General features: G+C 43.5%; 1 protein-coding gene across 1 annotated transcript in view; it reads right to left on the reverse strand.

The window, feature by feature from the left end:
• iqgap1 (IQ motif containing GTPase activating protein 1) overlaps window positions 1-19515 on the reverse strand; it is a 77594-nt gene that overhangs the window by 19846 nt on the left and 38233 nt on the right. The window contains exons 7-22 of the mRNA XM_028573165.1: window positions 19334-19447; window positions 18244-18422; window positions 17166-17253; window positions 16246-16403; window positions 16052-16136; window positions 15488-15651; window positions 14183-14343; window positions 13784-13908; window positions 10657-10820; window positions 5094-5184; window positions 4784-4951; window positions 3974-4116; window positions 1165-1335; window positions 977-1060; window positions 809-880; window positions 375-444 (exon numbers count right to left, since the gene is read on the reverse strand). Of these exons, the coding sequence (XP_028428966.1) occupies window positions 375-444; window positions 809-880; window positions 977-1060; window positions 1165-1335; window positions 3974-4116; window positions 4784-4951; window positions 5094-5184; window positions 10657-10820; window positions 13784-13908; window positions 14183-14343; window positions 15488-15651; window positions 16052-16136; window positions 16246-16403; window positions 17166-17253; window positions 18244-18422; window positions 19334-19447 (2037 nt within the window). The remainder of the gene's footprint in view (window positions 1-374; window positions 445-808; window positions 881-976; window positions 1061-1164; window positions 1336-3973; window positions 4117-4783; window positions 4952-5093; window positions 5185-10656; window positions 10821-13783; window positions 13909-14182; window positions 14344-15487; window positions 15652-16051; window positions 16137-16245; window positions 16404-17165; window positions 17254-18243; window positions 18423-19333; window positions 19448-19515) is intronic.

Genomic DNA, 19515 nt, shown 5'->3' on the forward strand with positions numbered 1-19515 from the left:
ACCGGATCAGAACGCAAATTTCGGTTCCTCACTTCGGTTCCACTTAATGCGTCAACTGGTATATTTTTCCTCTGTCGCTCCGAAACAAACGTAAATATAATCACACTTTTTCTTTCTTATTATATATTTAAGTACTTTACGTTAATATATTGTTAAATTTAAATAATTTTCTATTTAAAAAACAAAACAAAAAAAACATACCCAAAACATACATTTCTGTTTTATACCCAACCCTACGCACACACCAATGCACAAGTGTAAACATCAGGCCACCTATGTAGTCTACAGCAAAAGCTCTGCGCGGAAGCCCCCCCGCGGGACCATGAATCAGCCTTTATTTATAGCAATCAAAGTTGGTTTGGGATCCTACTCACTCAGCGTCTTGTAGTCATCTCTGGCCTTGTTGGCTCGAATGAAAGCCTGAATCTTCACCACTTGATTGATCTGCAGTGGAAAACAGCAATCACTTGTCTGACCTTTTATTATTATTATTTTAAACAGTACCACAGGAATCCACCGTGAGCTGAAGTGGAAATGACACTCGCGTCAGAGTGATAATGATCCGTCTGCCTCCCTCAAAGCCCACAGGACACCGACTAAATGTCAGCGATGTGTCACAGGAAATGAACGCACAGTGATTTTAATTAGAAGCTTTTATTAGACAACACTGCAATCTGTCTACTTAAAACCCTCACTTCTGTGACAGACCATTTACAACCCCATTGTCTTGGTTCTTACTTCAAATTGTCTCAAAAACTCAATTTTCGGCTAATTTTATTCAACGAGGTTTGAGGCTATGAACACTCACGTGATCATGGAAGTACTTTAGACGATCCTTGTATTTTTTACGCGCTTGGTGCATCCGAACCATGGATTGGATCTGAGGAAGACAAAAAAAAAAAATCCTTTCAGTCTTAACTGTATTCGTACGTCCGATAAGAATATTTAGTTTACGGACAATGCATAATAACGTTACCTTGACGGCCTCTTCACTGTGGTCTTTCAGATACTGCTTACGGTCTTTGAACTTCTTCCTCTGCTGGTGGCCTTTCCAGTGGGCCTGAGAACGAAACGATAGTCAGTAAAGCAACAAGTCTTCACAGCAGACCGCCATTTCCAATGCGTGCCCTCAGGAGGCTAGCTGTGGTTTCAGGTGTATCTCACCTGTATGCATGACACCGCTGGGTCTTGGGACTTCAGGAAGCTCATCCGCTCCTTTTGCCTTTTTCTCACCAGGAAGCCGCGGCAACGAGCTTGCAGCTTGGCGATCAGAGACTCATTGGCCAGCCACAGCTGCTCTCGATTGTAGGCTGTGGTTACCCCGGACACCACCGACTGACAGGAAGCATAATCAATCAATCAATCAATCAATCAATCAACATTTATTTATATAGCACTTTACAGTAACCAGCAGGTATCCAAAGTGCTTTGCATCAGAAACCAAGAATAAAACACATATCATACAACATATACAATAAAAAAGAATGAAAGGAAAAGGTTACATAGAAACAGGAGAGGGAAATTGTCACACCACTACTACGTATTCAAAGCCATTCTAAACAGGTTTTGAGTTTAGATCTAAAAATAGCTACATCTGTAATCGTCCGAATATCTGGGGGTAACTTGTTCCAGAGTCTCGAGGCAGCAACTACAAAAGCCTGATCACCCCCACCGTTTATACCTTGACCTCGGGACTTCTAAAACCAGATGATTTGAGGGCCGCAAGGACCGGTTGTGCTCCCGCAGGGTTAAGATCTCCAGACCGTTTAAGGCCTTGAAAACAAACAATAAAATCTTAAAATTCTAAAAACGCACAATGTAGGGTGTAGAGAATGATGTGTGCACGTCTAGATGTATTTGTCAAAAAGCGAGCAGCAGCATTTTGTACGAGTTGAAGTCGTGAGATTGAGGTCTGATTCAGACCAACATGAAGAGCATTACAGTAATCCAACCTTGAACTAATAAAAAGCATGAATCGTCTTTACCTGTTAAGAAAAGGCTTAGCTTTAGCCAGGAGACGAAGCTGGAAAAAGCTCATTTTAACAACATTTATCAAATTTCAGGTCGCAATCATAAAGCAACCAGTTTAACGCAGTGTTAAAGGTCCCATGACACGGTGCTCTTTGGATGCTTTTATATAGGCCTTAGTGGTCCCCTAATACTGTATCTGAAGTCTCTTTTATATAGACCTTAGTGGTTCCCTAATACTGTATCTGAAGTCTCTTTTATATAGACCTTAGTGGTCCCCTAATACTGTATCTGAAGTCTCTTTTATATAGACCTTAGTGGTCCCCTAATACTGTATCTGAAGTCTCTTTTATATAGACCTTAGTGGTCCCCTAATACTGTATCTGAAGTCTCTTTTATATAGACCTTAGTGGTCCCCTAATACTGTATCTGAAGTCTCTATCCCAAAATTCAGCCGTGGTGCAGAGGAGCACCAAGAGCAGCCACTAGAGCCAGTCCCGCAATGAGCTTTCCTTAGGATGTGCCATTTCTGTGTCTTTAGCTATTGAGGAAGAGAGAGGGGGGGCAAGGTGGAGGGTGGGGGTGTGGCCTTGACCAACTGCCACTTTTCTCGTTTGAAAGCCATGATGTCTCTCTCTCATGGGTGGGCCAAATTCTCTGGGCGGGCAAAGCAGAGAAAGGGGAGGTAACCTTGCTTGTTATGACTTCATAACAAGCAGATTTCAAAACGGCTCATCTGAGCTTTCATTTTCTCAAAGGCAGAGCAGGATACCCAGGGCTCGGTTTACACCTATCACCATTTCTAGCCACTGGGGGACCATAGACAGGTCATAAAGTGACATTTTCATGCCATGGGACCTTTAAAAAATAGCTACGGCCATGCAGTGCTGCACGAGCACAGTTGTCCGAATCAACGGTAGTTCTGTGTGTTGCCGTTCTCAAAATCCCGTCGCTTCGGGAAACAAAAATAAACCTTGAGCATGTGAAAAAGGCAAGTTTTGAAGGATATTTGGATCGTGCAACAAGTAGGCCTGCTTGGTTCTTTAGGGGAAATGACTGTAAAGATTTACAAAGAATACGTTTACGGCATTTTGTCCCTAACTGGGACTTTTTGGGAACGATTGGTGGGATTGCTGTGGACAAAGTGCACACGGCTATTAGCCTGGATGCCAGCCGAACTTAGCCCCGCCCACAACATTTGAGGTCTGGAAGTTCGGTCTGGACTTGATCCGTTGTGGAGCAACTATGCTCCAACCAGAGCTGTTCGGACCAATCAAATCGTCAGGGCGGGCTTTATACGATGATGGACAGATGATCAACAGTAACGGAATCAACCACCGCGCCAAAGAGCGCTTGGGTTGAATTTGTTTACAACAAAGATGGCTGCCGATGGAGAACTGAGACGTGTAGATTCCGCCATCGCGTCTGTTATAGAAGATATCGACAGCGCGTTCATTTTAAAAAGAGGAACAGAGAACCACGATCAAGGCAAAGATGTTTTTGCCGTCCTTCCTACAGGATTCGTCAACGTCACATACTCCGTTGCTCTGATTGGTTGTTGGTCTATCCAATTGAGTGCAGAGGCAATTTTCTTTGAAACACGCCCCCCTAATCGCAGCCCAATGGAGCAGTATCAGACTCATATTCTGACTAGAACCGGAGTATGACCACGTCAGGCTACACGGCTATATACTGGTAAGAGCAAATTATGTTTAACCGTGTATCTAGCTAATTTAAATAGCTCATGTTACTGTACTGTGTCAACAGTTCATTTCACTTAATATTGTAGGTTTTCTTTTGCGGGGTGCAAATGTTCCACCAAAACAAGTTCCTTCCTGAGACTATTTTGCCAAGCCACCGTGCTGCATTCGGTTTAAAGAAAACAGACCCGGAGCAATTTTTCCTTCTATCCTGGAATGTATGTGTGGTGAAGCCAGACCTTACTCCTTACACAGCGCTGTGGAGATAGGTCCAGTAATGGGAGACTACAGGCACAGTGACCCACCTGGATGTCCTCCTTGTTGAGCTGGGTGTTGTTCTGTACGAAGCCCTCCGGCTCCACCCAGGTGCCCTCGTTGGTCCCCAGGTTATAATAGTAGTTGTGTCCTCCCTTCACCCAGTGCTTCACCCAGTCACTGCCATTATCACCTGGACAGACAGCATTACAGAACCCAAGTGAACAAGATGGAGGCAATGGAGCTAATTAGCAAGTAGCCTCATCCCTCCATTTTACATTTATTTCAGTAATGCAGTGCAGCAGTCAAAAGTCTTCATAGCTTGAAATATGATTTTTAATTACAATGTTAGACCATTCAAAGTCCCCTCATCATGCACTAGTCCATACAGCCCTATTTTTTTTTTTTTTAACCTTTATTTATCCAGGTAAGTTGATTGAGAACAACTTCTCATTTACAACGACAACCTGTCACATTCACACAGTTCCTCATTCATACCTGGAAGCTGCCCGGTACAACCACAGTCTGATCTGCTGGCCACTGAGCAGCTCCACTGGAGCCGTTGGGGGGGGTTAAGGGCCTTGCTCAAGGGCACCTCAGTGGTGGTAATGAGGGAGGGACAAGCGCTGCTCTTTCACTTTCCCCACCCAGATTTTTATCCTGTCGGTCTGGGGATTGAACCGGCGACCTCCAGGGTCACAAGCTCGCTTCACTAACCTTTTAAGTGCCCATTTAAAAACACTGGAAACCACTGAAAACATGCATCATTCCTCCAAATGTAATCAGAATTGTAGTTTTTTTTTTTTCGACACATACAGTGGCTGTCCTTCGCCACATTCATCCCAACATTTTCTCCTCACCTTCTGCCTTTTTCTCATCTCTTATCTTGGACAGGTCATCCTGGTAGGTCTGAGCGCACTCGGAGGTGACTCCGTACAGTCCTGACCCGGGGTTACGCAGAGCAGCGAGAGTCTGAGCTGGATCGCCGGTGTCCACCGCCTCGTTGACAGCCTGGATGGAGCGCGAGACTGCAAACACAAACGCAAAGCATCAGCCCTTCGCTGCTCTTCACGCTGTCCTAACGTCAAGAACTCTCGGCAGAATGCGGGTAGTCAATGTTCTACGGTCTCATATAGGACACAGGTTCAGTGACATGAAGTGTGCGCTTACACTGCAAGGCCTCCTGTGTGTCCTGGTTTGCCTTCAGAATGGAATCCTGGATCTCATCCAGCCACAGCACAGCAGAGGGGTCCTGGGTCTCCTGGAAGGACACGGCAACATAAGTTCAGAAACTAACATAAAAAAAAAAGTGTAAACTAGACACCGACTGTAGCAAAAGGCTTATAACTCTAAATTAGGGCTGCAAGTAACGTCTATTTTCATTGTCGATTGATCTGTCGATTATTTTCTCGATTAATTAATTTGTTCCTTGATCTATAAAATGTCAGAAAATGGTGGAAAAAAATGTGGATCAGTGTTTCCCCAAAGCCCAAGATGACGTCCTCAAATGTCTTATTTTGTCCACAACTCAAATATGTTCAGTTTACTGTCACAGAGGAGAGAAGAAACTAGAAAAATATAGAGATAGAGATACTTTATTTATCCCAAAGGAAATTAAGGTGTCCGATAGCTTAGACACAATATGCGTACACAACTGCACACAGACATATGATATCCACACACACATGCTACAAAAATGCAAAAGGAAGATATCAATAGTGTGCCCTTACAGTAAAGTTTGCATGTAGCGTGTTTAAAGGAGCGGTGTGGGAAAAAAAATGCAGAAAGGCGAAATGGTATCATAGTGCAAGATACTGTCAGTGCAAATTCTATATTTACAACTACAACTCATCGATTAATCTTTGCAGCTCTACTAAATTCAACACTCATTATGGACTGTAGTTAAAGCTAACTGCATCCAGATGGCGCACTCTGTCTCTGTAGAAGGCATGAGGCAGCTGTTTGCTCCTTGTGCTTGTTGAAACAGGCAACTCATTTGGTTTTGGTTTCAGCCTCCCCCTCCATGTGTCCCGCCCCTTCACGTTGTGCTTTAGGGTAGATGAGAGGAGGTGTGTGTGTGTGCGCGTGTGTGTGTGTGTGTGTGTGCGCAGGGACGTAGCACAACATTCTGGGCCCTGTAGAAAGGCATTTTCTATGGGCCGCACACAGCTATTCATTCTAGAATCTTTTTGGGCCCTGTCCTCACATGAGGGCTCTGGGTACTCAGTCCCCTTTTCCCCCCCCAGTCCGACGCCCCATGTGTGTGTGTGTGTGTGTGTGTGTGTGTGTGTCTGTTTGTGTGTGTGTGTAAGGAGGAGGGCAGGTCTGACTGACCTATATCAGATCTTGGGGGGAAGATTTCTGTTGCAAAGGGAGAGGAGTTGGCATGTGCAGCAGCATGCACCAGAAGGACTGGAATGAGTGCATCTTTACAGTAAACAGCGCGCTACCTGGGCGAGCGCTTGATTAGCGCTTGTGTGTTTGCACTCGGCGCGGTAATAGGCATTTGTGTGCGGGTGATGATGAGTCCCTGCAGCTGGCGGGAGACAGGGTGCGGTGCCAGAGTGGGCGGAGGGACTGGAGGAGAACTTGGGCGTAGCCTGATGTAGTTCATCACACGTTTCAAGCCCATCGTGCAAATAAGTAAGGAAGTGAAAGCTGAGCGGGTTGGGTAGATTATTATTCATCTTTCTAAACTTCTGTGCATTTTTTTTTTTTTTTTGTACTTCCTTTGAAACCATGAGGTCATTCATGTGACACACACACACACACACACACACACACACACACACACACACACACACACACACACACACACACACACACACACACACACACACACGACTAGACTTCGACTTATACATTCGCAGTTGTGATTGTTGCAGTTACAAAGTGAGGAGATAACCATCTGAAGAGGCGTACAGTAGTAGACTATATTGGGCTTGTTAGTCAGAGTCTGGGCAGGACTTCCTGCTGTTTGTCTAGGCACAGCCCTCAGCCCAGTCAAAGCTTAACTTCTGCCTGACTGTCTCTGACTAACCGTTCTAATACTGCGGAGTTAATGAGACGCGACACAAAGAAGCCAGTCACAAACTGAACCGCAGGAGAAAAATTTCTTTTTTTTAAAAAGCTTTGCTGTTCGCTTCTTATCCAAACTTTTTTTTTTTAAATGGAAAAAAAGGTTAACATTCTCTGATGTCAGCTTCTTAAATGTGAATATTTTCTGGTTTCTTCTCTCCTCTGTGACAGTCAACGGAATATCTTTTGAGTTGTGAATAAAAAAACAAGACCTTTGCGGACATCATCTTGGGCTTTGGGAAACACTGATAGATGTTTCACCATTTTCTGACATTACACACACACACACACACACACACACACACACAGAGTATATATTTAACCTTTCTTTATACAGGTAATCTCATTGAAAGACAGAGTCTCATTCACAAGAGAGACCTAATTGGGACAATACACAACATCAGTTATTTATTTTATTAGTTTATTTGTTCGGGACCATGCACAGTTCAGGCCCTGTACCAGAGTTAGCTATACATCTAATTTACATATGTGGTCCCTGACAGACAAACAGACTACAACAGTATTAATTAGTGCTGTCAGTTCAATGCGTTATTAACAGCGTTAATGCAAACCCATTTTAACGGCGTACATTTTTTTTTTTTTTTTTTTTTTTAATCGCGAGATTAACGTTCTTTTCGGCCTAGCAAACTTTGTAGTTCTTTTCACATGCTGTTGCAACAACTAGTAACGTTAGAAAAACTACAACACCACACCGGATCTAGCTAGACCAGAAACTAAACAACAGGCACGCCGCACACACTTGTTTGGGTTCGCAGAGTAGTAGGCTAACGTTACGTTTTGAGTGGATGGCGAGCGCGAGACGCCGAAATGGATGCCAATAAGATTCTGAATGGAAAGTTTACTTTTTAAAAAGTCGCCAAATGGTTCCATTGACAAGACCAAAGTGATCTGTGTGTTTTGTGGTTGTGAACTGAGCTATCATCGCAACACGTCCAGTCTGAAATACCACTTGATGGCCGAGCACACAGCTGATGGCCGAGCACACAGCTGATGGCCGAGCACACAGCTGATGGCCGAGCACACAGCTGATGGCCGAGCACACAGCTGATGGCCGAGCACACAGCTGATGGCCGAGCACACAGCTGATGCCAATTCACCGCCCCCTCGTCAAAGCCAGGCGACAAAAGCACAAAGCAAGCCGATTCACTTTTCCATGCTGATAAGAGCATTAAAATGAAGAGAAAAAAAAATCAAGGGACATTTAGAATAGATAAAAAGAGATTAATTGCGAGTTAACTATGACATTAATGCGATTAAATATTGTAAGCACTAGCATTAATATGATTTCCTAAATGGTACATACAATATTTAGACAAAAGTACCAAGCAGACTTAAAACACTAAAGTACTAAAAACAACAACAAGATTCCAAAGATCAAACAACTAATCAATTGATAATCGATAATGAAAACAATCATTAGTTTCAGCCCTACATATAGGCCACGTCTCGTTAGTCAACCCCCGCCACCTAAGATCTTTCCCTCTCAGCTGGGGGAACATTTCGTTGCCACCTATCCTTTGAAACCCAACAGGAAGCTCACACTGCTCTAACTACTTCCTCCGTCTTCAGCTAATCGCCTCAAACAGCCACAGCCACATTCACCAATCAACAACCAGAGGATGTGTGTGTGTGTGTGTGTGTGTGTGTGCCCGTGAGTCCGGCCCATTTAATATAGTGGTCAGCTTTCTGCCCTTTTATGGAAGCAAAACACGACTGAGGCCTGCCTTGTTATTTCCTATGCCTGTGAAATCGGCAGGAAAATAGTTTGCTTTTTTTTCCCCTCTCCTGTTTTGTCGCTTGTAATTTTTTTTCTGGTTCCCGTTATGAACGTGTGACGAGTTCCCACACGATGTAGTCAAGGGTTTCGATGTTGACATTTGAAACAGTGTGGGCAGCGGCCAAGTATTTTGGAGTCTAAGCTTGATAAGGGACTTCATTTATCTGTATTTAAAAACAGACTCTGTACTAAAATGGATACACTGATGGTTGTTCTATTTACAGACCTTCTTCTTAAGAAACCGAGAGCGGACATGTAGCTCTTTTGTGGTAACCCTTTGCTTCTCCTACGACAGGAAAAAAAACAAAAAACATGTCTTTCCTGTGACATCACATGCAAATGTGCTGCACAAACGCACACACGTACAAAAACCACATTCATCAGCTCGCCTCACATGAAGATAGCAGGCAAATGAGTGCGAGAGAGCAGCAGAAAGACCAAAGTCCAATGTGTGTCCTTCTCTGGACTCAGAGATGCACGAGTCAAAGTCCAACGAGTGGTTATGAAAACGGAGAAGATGGGTCAAAGTGAGGGACACAGAGAGCAAGGAGGCAGACCGAGATACGACAGGAAGTGAGTGGGCGGGGAGGGGGGGGATAGATGATCACATCATGACATCAGCAGTCCGAGTGTGTCATGTGGGGCCCAGAGACCTGAGTCACATGGAGCCATGTGCAAACACAAGGGGTCTGGGATCCCATTGAGCTTTGGGTATTAGGGTGACTTAACATATGAAATACTGCATTTTGTCTTTAAACGTTTGAGGCTTTCAGGTGATGTAATGCACCCTGCCTAGACCTCTTTGGCATTGGTGGATGAATGAATGGCTCCCCCAAAATGTTCAAGTTAAACTGGTCCAAACAACTAAGAAAATAATGAGAAAATAAATTGACAGATTAATCGACAATGAATATAACACCACCACTAAGCTTTATGCATGTGACTCGTGATGACGTCGACATCTGGCCACTTTTAGTGACTTTTGGAGCTAGTGCTAGCTATTTACATTGAAAAACCAGCAGCCTGCATAGAATGAACATGTGCTACTTAGGGACATAGGGTCCCACAATTTGAGCGTATGAAAGACTACTTTGTAATACAAAATCCTGAATGTAATTCCGGTGCATTGCCCTGATACCTTGCTGGGCAGCATTTTGGGAGACAGAAGCAGACATCTGAGCTCTTATCCGACAGGTTGCTGCCTGAACTAAACCAAATATTGAACCTCAAACAGCTGCACATTTGTTGCGCCTCACAGCTAGTTTAAGCAGGAAACTGGCCTCTTTTTACATTTACAACAATTAAGTTCATTGGAATCGTTAAAAATACACCTAAAGGGGCGCCCGGGTAGCTCAGTTGGTAGAGCGGGCGCCCATATGTAGGAGGTTTACTCCTCGACGCAGCGGGCCCCGGTTCGACTCCGACCTGCGGCCCTTTGCTGCAAGTCATTCCCCCCCTCTCTCTCCCCTTTCATTTCTTCAGCTGTCCTGTCAATAAAGGCCTAAAAATGCCCCAAAAATTATCTTTAAAAACACCAATATGTGTCATACTTTATATAGCTCACACAGCTTCCAACTGTATGTATGAGCTGCAGTAAAATGCTTGTCAAAAGTCTGGATGTAACTGTGGCCAGGTTGTTTGCATGGAGAGTTTGCATAATGCTCACCTGAATACAAGACACAAACGATGCGACAGGACACCCTCTCATGACATGGTAGCCGTGGTGAAGTTCATAATCATCCAAAACCTCATACTTATCTACGGACGATAACCTGAACATCTATTTTCTACACCCACCTCTCTACAACCAGAAAGGCTCTTCCCAGAAAGCTGTGCATGTTGCGTTTTGTGTCTTACGTGAGCCTTCTCTCTGCGGGCCTCCAACAGTTTGTCATGGTAGTGCTGAGCCACAGACGGGTCCACGTCTGTGAGCTTGGCGGAGGGGTTCTGCAGCATGGCCAGGGTCTTCGTGGGTTCCCCTTCATCCAGGGCCTCATTGATCAGTCCGATGGCGGCAATACCTGCACAAATTAGGGATGTTTTTTAGTTTTTCTTTTTTTAAAGAGGGCGGTTTAGGCCTTTATTTGGGACAAGACAGCTTAGATATGAAAGGGGTGAGAGAGACAGGGGTACCGAGGACCGAGCCTCTGCACGCCTTACTGGGTGAGCTACCCAGGAGCCCACAAATTAGGGATGTTAATGATTAACCGTTTAACCAATTACCGGTTTAACCAATTCATCAGTCGCAATAAAAATTGCGACAGATTAATATTATTACAGTTAAACTGTTACAATTGAGTAGAATACATGTTTTTTTTTTTGCTTTGTAAAAGAAAAGTGTTAGCGTTAACTTTCCACTAACAAGCTGCGTCATAAGCTCTTTTCGTCTGTTAACAGTTAATGATCAAGGGTCGGCTATCGGTCAGGAAAAAAAAAAAAAAAAAATCAAATTAACATCCCTGGCACATATACACAAGCAGACCTACAGAAAACTCTGTGATCACAAAATGACATGAGAGAATGAGTTGGAAGATATGACGTCTGTAATATCAGTCAAGACCTGGCATCGTCTGACAATTACAGGCTTTCTGCAGGTTTCACCAAGTCAAATTTAAGACTTTTTAAGACCTTTTTAAGACCTTTATAAGACCTTTTTAGGACCATAATGAATGAAATTTAATGGTGCTTTCTTTTTGTCCACCGAAGTCGATTTACGAGTTGTTTTCCGGAGTTACGAATCGGAAGTTGCAAAAAGAACGCCACCGAGGTTGTATATATACGACTCGTCAAGTCGTCTGAACTCAGAGGACCCCGAGTTCACTTTCAAAGATGGCTACGTTGTGCATCACACGTAGTAAACATTGTGGTTTTCTACAATTTTAAGCACTTTTGTCTTTGTTGTAACCAAATGAAGAAGTGGTACACATAGCACTGTATACTGCTACCTATAGACATGTCTCTACAGTCTTATTAGGAGTTAAACATAGTGCTGTATACTGCTACCTATAGACATGTCTCTACAGTCTTATTAGGAGTTAAACATAGTGCTGTATACTGCTACCTATAGGCATGTCTCTACAGTCTTATTAGGAGTTAAACATAGTGCTGTATACTGCTACCTATAGGCATGTCTCTACAGTCTTATTAGGAGTTAAACATAGTGCTGTATACTGCTACCTATAGGCATGTCTCTACAGTCTTATTAGGAGTTAAACATAGTGCTGTATACTGCTACCTATAGGCATGTCTCTACAGTCTTATTAGGAGTTAAACATAGTGCTGTATACTGCTACCTATAGACATGTCTCTACAGTCTTATTAGGAGTTAAACATAGTCTTATTAGACATGTCTCTACAGTCTTATTAGGAGTTAAACATAGTGCTGTATACTGCTACCTATAGACATGTCTCTACAGTCTTATTAGGAGTTAAACATAGTGCTGTATACTGCTACCTATAGGCATGTCTCTACAGTCTTATTAGGAGTTAAATACCGCCTGATTAGTTATTTTGTAGCTTGTGCAGCTGAAATTGGCTAGAGACGCTCGGTTGCTATATGACAACAACGGCTTCGAGCCTTGAGCAGAAAGCAGAGCAGTAGCCGAACGTTAATGTTAATCAAAACGTAATTTTCATGTATCAAACTGTGTAATATGTCAATAACTGGGTCATCTTTTCTCCGACTCGTAGTATTGTGTGACAAAAAGAACGCAACAACCCCGCGGTTATTCGTTTTTCGACACGGATGTGACGTCACACTCAAGCTACTAGTCGCGATTACAAGACAAAAAGAACACACCATAAGACCTATATCACGACATCAAAAAAGTCCGATGTCAGAGTGGGGAAACATATGGTGCGTTCTTTTTGTCCACCGAAGTTGATCTACGAGTCGTTTTTCGGAGTTAAGAACCGGAAGCTGCAAAAAGAACGCCACCGAGGTCGTATGTACGACTCGTCAAGTCGTCTGAACTCAGAGGACCCCGAGTTCGTTTCTCGTTTTTCGACACGGATGTGACGTCACACTCGAGCTACTAGTCGCAGCTACAAGACAAAAAGAACTGAAGTCTGGATCAATTCTAGGGCTGCAACAACGAATCGATAAAATCGATAAAATTTGATTACTAAAAAAGTTGGCAACGAATTTAATTATCGATTCGTTGTGTCGCGCAACTATTAGGCCACCTAGTCGCGGGGATAAAAAAAAAAAATTGAGTTGAGCGCAGAGGAGCAGCGTGGAGCGGAGCAGCGTGGAGCGGAGCAGCGCGGAGCGGAGCAGCGTGGAGCGGAGCAGCGCGGAGCGGAGCAGCTTGAGGTTCAGCTCTTCTGGTGCTGCGGTTTACTCGTTATCCAGCTGACTAGCATGACAAGCTAGCGTTAGCTCGGTAATAACAGTAATAAAGCAGGGGTGGTATACTTTGCAAGACTAAAGACACTGTTTTATTCACTCGCCTTTTTTGGCCCATTAATTTTTTTATCTGTTATGTATATATTATGTGCTTTGTCCCATATCAGTTATTGTTGACAAATATAACAGTGTGAATAAACGAACTTAACTTGCACTTACTACAATGATGGTAATAATTTAATGAATAATGTGTGTGTGTGTGTGTGTGTGTCTGTCTTTCTGTCTGTCTGTCTGTATCTGCTATTTGGGTTACTTACCTTTACACAACTATTAACTAAAACAATAAGTATGCATGTATTGAGTTGATGTAAATGAATGCTTTTTTTTAACAGATTCATCGATTAATCGAAAAAATAATCGACAGATTAATCAATTATTAAAATAATCGTTAGTTGCAGCCCTAAACAATTCCTTGCTTTCCTCATTGGGATTATAGGACTGGTGTCTGGATTGGCTTTTTTGGACTTTTTGAGACCCGGTGGAAACTCTGAATTAAGGATTACATTTAACTAAAAACAAAGCAGCGTAAAATTTCTTTGCGAGTTTGACACATTTGGGTGCGAGTGGGTCTCTTACGTTCATGTTCCTCATGCACAGTCTGGTTGACTTGGTCGATGCAGGCTTGAATGTCGTTCCAGGTCAGATATTTGGAGCCCTCATCTCTGGCTGCTGCTTTAAGACGCAGCAGTTCGTCCATGTACCTGAGGAGCGCGCACACACACACACACACACACACACACACACACACACACACACACACACACACACACACACACACACACACACACACACACACACACACACACACACACACACACACACACACACACACACACATCAACAGCCTGCCTCAGTCCGTTCAAGAAACACACAAAAACCTCAAAACCACACTAAGACGTGTCACTGACTCCTGGTTGTGTGTGTGTGTGTGTGTGTGTGTGTGTGTGTGTGTGTGTGTGTGTGTCGTGTGTGTACCTCTGTGCGTATTCATTCTCCACATTACTGAGTCCAGTGACAATGCTGGACAGTTGTTTCCAGAGGGCGTCGCGGTTTCCAGCGTCCATCGCCTCGTTCATCAACACCACCGATGACAGCATCTCCACGGCAACCAGCAGCTCGGGGTGGGACAGCGAGCCCTGTGGGACACGGGACACAAATTGACCTCATCTGTCAAACTGCCAACGAAGACTACCAGAGGCAATCAGCACGTTGATGGGGTCTTGATTTGTTCTTCCAGAGTTAAATTGGATATTAGGTACGAGAAATAAAGAGACGTCACGGTTTTAAAAGTGGAAATGTTATGTACTGTATGGATTACAGGCAGACTGTGTAGTATGTTCTTACTACTACTACTACTACTACTACTACTACTACTACTACTACTACTACTACTACTACTACTACTACTACTACTACTACTACTACTACTGTGCTGCCTTCCAAGAAGTAAAATAATGTCCTTGTGCTGCAACTAACATTTATTTGCCTCGAGAGGCCGTTAAGACTAGAACAGCGCTATATAAATGCAAATTTGCAAGCCATGATGTCCAAAGTCTCTGGGACGGCAAAGCAGAGAAACGGGAGGTAACCTTCCCTCTTATGACGTCATAAAGGGAAGATTCCTGATCGGCCCATCTGAGCTTTCATTTTCTCAAAGGCAGAGCAGGATACCCAGGGCTCGGTTTACACCTATCACCATTTCTAGCCACTGGGGGACCATAGGCAGGCTGGGGGAACTCATATTAATGTTAAAAAAACCTCAAAGTGAAATTTTCATCCCATGGGACCTTAAAACCTCATCTTTACCAGGGGTGTGCTCATAATGTTCTTGGAAATAAATCATTCAGCATGAAAAAGCATTTTAAAAAATGACATGATAGACTAAAGAAATCTTAGTTGACTAAGACAACTTTAGGGCTGCCCCGTCCTAGTCGATTAGTCGTGAAAACAACCGATTTCAGGACGGGGCAGCCCTAAAGTTATCATTATCAGGAAGGAGGTAAATTAGGTTTTATTTATCAGTTTATCAAATAAAATCTGCTATCAACAGCGAGGGCTAGATAACCCTACCACACCTGTCGTAGTATAAACTGTATGAACGCCCGTGTGGTACCGACTGATGGCGAGGTAGGTCATTTCTATTTTCAGGTCAATTCATCCTGTAAGTTAGCCTCAAAAGCTACATGTCTTCTGTAAATAATATGTGATGGGTTCTACGTATGTACATCTGTGTATTTCACTTTGTGTGTGTGTGTGTGTGTGTGTCTCTCTGTTGGGTACCTCTGGGCTTTGCTGCTGCAGGCTGACTAACTCTCTCTGGTAGAGGTCTGCAGCGCTGGGGTAGACTTCAGGCAGCTGAGCGTCGGGGCTCATCAGCTCTTCCACCGTCTTCTCTGGAACCCCCGCCCGAATGGCACTGTTGATGCGTTCCACTGCCTTCAACACTAAACACACACACACACACACACACACACACACACACACACACACACACACACACACACACACACACACACACACACACACACACACACACACACACACACACACACACACACACACACACACACACACACACAATCAACAATCGTGAGTGAATTACAAGAACTATTGCAGCAAAGACTAAAGGATTAGTTGTCCAACCATTAAATGAAATCGTCAACTATTTTGATAATGAAATAATAGGTTTGATTCTAAAGGAAAAATTCAGATTCCAGCTTCTTAAATGTGAATATTTTGTAGCGTCACAGTGACAGATTTATCGACAATGAGAGTAATAGTTATTTGCAGCTGTAGATACAGATGTAGAAAGGGGGAAGATAGATGTATGAGTTATGTGCATACTCTTTAGGTAGCCTTCTGCAATCTCATTGGCCACGTGTACGCCGCTCTGCAACTCATCCTTAGTCAGGGCTTCTCCCGGAGACACCTAATAAGGAAGAGATCAAGTTGAGGTTACACTTAGGAGACAGAGAAGCAGACTGTTCGACTGCTTTCTTGACATAAATGCACAGCTTGGTTTGCACACTGCTCCCTACCTGGTCTTTGTTCTCCCGGTCAGCCTGCAGCTGTTTGAGATACCAGCCTTTGTTCTGGGCCTGCAGGTTCTGAGTGCCCACGGCTTTAAGGGCCTCATATAACTTTGCCTCGTCGCCACTCAGTAGCGCCTGCTCAGCCGCACTCAGGGCTTTGCTCACTGTAGGAGAAAGGTTGACATGTCACTGCGGCAACAGTGTGTTTGTTTGCGTGTGTGTGTGTGTGTGTGTGTGTGTGTGTTCTCGTTTAAATATATTCGTGTAATACAGTATACTTGTGGGGTCCGGACACCCCACAACTTTAAAGGGCTGTTTAATGGTTGGTTTCAGGACTAGGGTTAGAATTAGGTTATGGTTAGGGTGAGGGTGAGGGTAAGGGTTAAGGTTAGGCATTTAGTTGTGATGGTTAAGGTTAGGGTAATGGGCTAGGGAATGCAATATGTCAATGACGGGTCCCCACAAAGATAGTGAAACGCACTGTGTGTGTGTTTGTGTGTGTGTGTGTGTGTGTGTGTGTGTGTGTTCTTGTTTAACTATATTCGTGTAATACAGTATGGTAGTGTGTAGGTAAAGTTTATTTATATAGCCCTTATCACAGACAGAGTCACAAAGTGCTTCACAGTACAACTAAATAGTACATTAAAACAAACCAATAATCATAAAAAAAAAACAATAAATCGTAGTAAAACACAAAAGCATAAATACAAAAATAATAAAGTCAACAATGAGGCTAAATGAAAGCCTGACTAAAGAGATGTGTCTTTAGCTGCTTTTTAAAGATTTCAACAGATGCAGTCCCTCTTAAAACATGTGGCAAAGTGTTCCACAGTCTAGGAGTGATTGTTTCAAAAGCTGTAACGTACTGTGTGTGTGTGTGTGTGTGTGTGTGTGTGTGTGTGTGTGTGTGTGTGTGTGTGTCTCACCATTGACTTGGTTGACGTTGCCCTGGATTTCAGCCTGGGTGAGGAGCTCGTCGTAGATATCTCTCTCTGCTTCGGCGTTCTCCATTTGCTGTTAAACATAACAGCATTACACATTAGCAACACTTATTACACCTACACCCCCCCCTGCAGTAGGTAAGTAAGATAGATATAGAGCACTTATTACAGATACAAATCATAAAGTGCTTTCCATAAAAAAATCGCAGGCATGGAACAGACAAATTGAACATATTAGACCTAAAAAGAGCAAGCTCACAAATATGGTTGAAGATGCAACAAGGGAGCCAGTGAAGAGACTTCAGAACAGGGGTGATGTGAGAGACCGTCTATTTACTAGTGAGTAGGACATCAAAGTAAAACCAAAGTCAAATGTATTTATTATAATTATTTATTTTGGTGTATTTCTGGTGTTTAATTCTGGGTGGTGATGGCGCAGTGGATATGACACATGCCTTTGGCGTGGGGAGATCAGGGTTCAATTCCCACTGCGATACATCAACCAATGTGTCCCTGAACAAGACCCTTAACCCCTAGTTGCTCCAGAGTGCGTGGGACCACTGACATATATGGCAATTGTAAGTCGCTTTGGATGAAAGCGTCAGCTAAATTACATGTAATGTAAAGTATTTGCTTAGCCTATTGGCAAAACAAACCTTTTATATTTCTAGAACATAAATCTGACATGTATCTCTCACTGCAAGAAACTGCTGGTAAATCTGTCAAGAGGCGAGAGGATTTTATCCCTCTCTCTCTGTCCCAAGTCCATCTTCCAGCCGCCATTCTTGACTATATTGGCTGTTTTCGTTTCTGTTGCCCGAGTGGTTTGAAGCCTCAGCATTTCATTCTGTCTGATGTCCAAATTTTCTTCTGCTTCGGGCTGTATGTTTAATTACGTCCTAATCAAAAAGTGGATAAATGGCTTGCCACAGTTTTTATTACAGGGCCATTTTATGGCCTCTTAGGGATAATTCACCCAGGGCCACCATTCGTCTCTGGCCATCTGAGAACTGGGCACACTACAGCATTCATCTGTGATCCTCGTGGTTTAAAAACTGCGTACCCGTTTGCGCGAGTTGGCCACCTTCTTTCCCTTGGCCTGGTACAGTGTGTCGTGGTACTGGTGGGCGGACTGGGCGTCCAGGTTGACCAGCATGGCGTTGGGGTTCTGCATGGCTGCCACCGTGCCCTCTGGTACGCCGTGGTCGATGGCCTCGTTGATGGCGATCACAGCAGCGTGTACTGAGGAGGGAAGAGGAGATGGGGGGACGTTATCTGGATGTTTTACCTTATAGTAGGGCTGGGTGATATATCGATATTTGAGACTAGATATGGTCTTAAACTCTGGATATCGTATTATCGTGATAGGACATAAATGTTGGTCTTTTCCTGGTTTTAAAGGCTGCATTACACCAACGTGATGTCATTTTCAGACTGTTCTAGCTGTTCTATTATTTGCCCATACCCACTTAGTCACTGTCTCCACATTATTGATGATTACTTATCAAAAATCTCATTGTGTAAATCAATGTTAATTCAAAGTCATTAGAGAAATCAGTAAGTAAGTAAAGCCATTATCTTGGACATTTGTAGAAAATTTGTGTTCAACATCTTGGATCATTTTAGTAATTGTGTCTTGTCACCGACATGGAAATATATAATAAGCCTTTTATTTGTAGACTTTCGACTAGGGTTCAAAATAGGCACCACCTAGCAGCCAAATGCTGGTAAAATATGCAAGTGGCTGGTAGATTTGCTTCACTCAGCAGCCAAAAAATAAGCCAATGGTAATCTATTGAGTGGCTGGTCAGATTTGAACATTCACTAGCCATTTGGCTGGTGGACAAAAAAGTTAATTTTGAACCCTGCTTTCGACTGATTCAGAAAACACAACAATGATTGATTAGAATTGGAACTATGTCGAGAAAAACAGACCTTTAGTTGAATGTGTGCTTAAAAACCTGCTGCAGTAAAATAGAGCCGAAAGGGTTTCTTAGGTAAACAACTGACAGATCCAAAAAATGTCTGAATGACAGAAGTTCGAGGAGATTAGTATTTGTTTCATTATGAGAGTCTGAATCGACTGAACTCTATGTAGTCTGCAGCATTGCAGTTCCCGCCCCCTCTACCCATGACACCCAAGCCCCTCTCACATGCAGCTTCATCCACCGAGAGCTCATTGGCCAGGATGCCCCCAATCTTGCTGAAGGCGGGCATCTGGATTCCGTACTTTTCCAGCTCACTCTTCATGTTGTTGATCTCCTCCTCTGGGAGAGAAAGACAGAGCAGAAGGAACAGATGAATGGACGGAGGGAAGTGAGAGGCTGTGGACACA

The sequence above is a fragment of the Perca flavescens genome, chromosome 1 (genome assembly GCF_004354835.1).
Source record: "Perca flavescens isolate YP-PL-M2 chromosome 1, PFLA_1.0, whole genome shotgun sequence".
Taxonomy (NCBI): domain Eukaryota; kingdom Metazoa; phylum Chordata; class Actinopteri; order Perciformes; family Percidae; genus Perca; species Perca flavescens.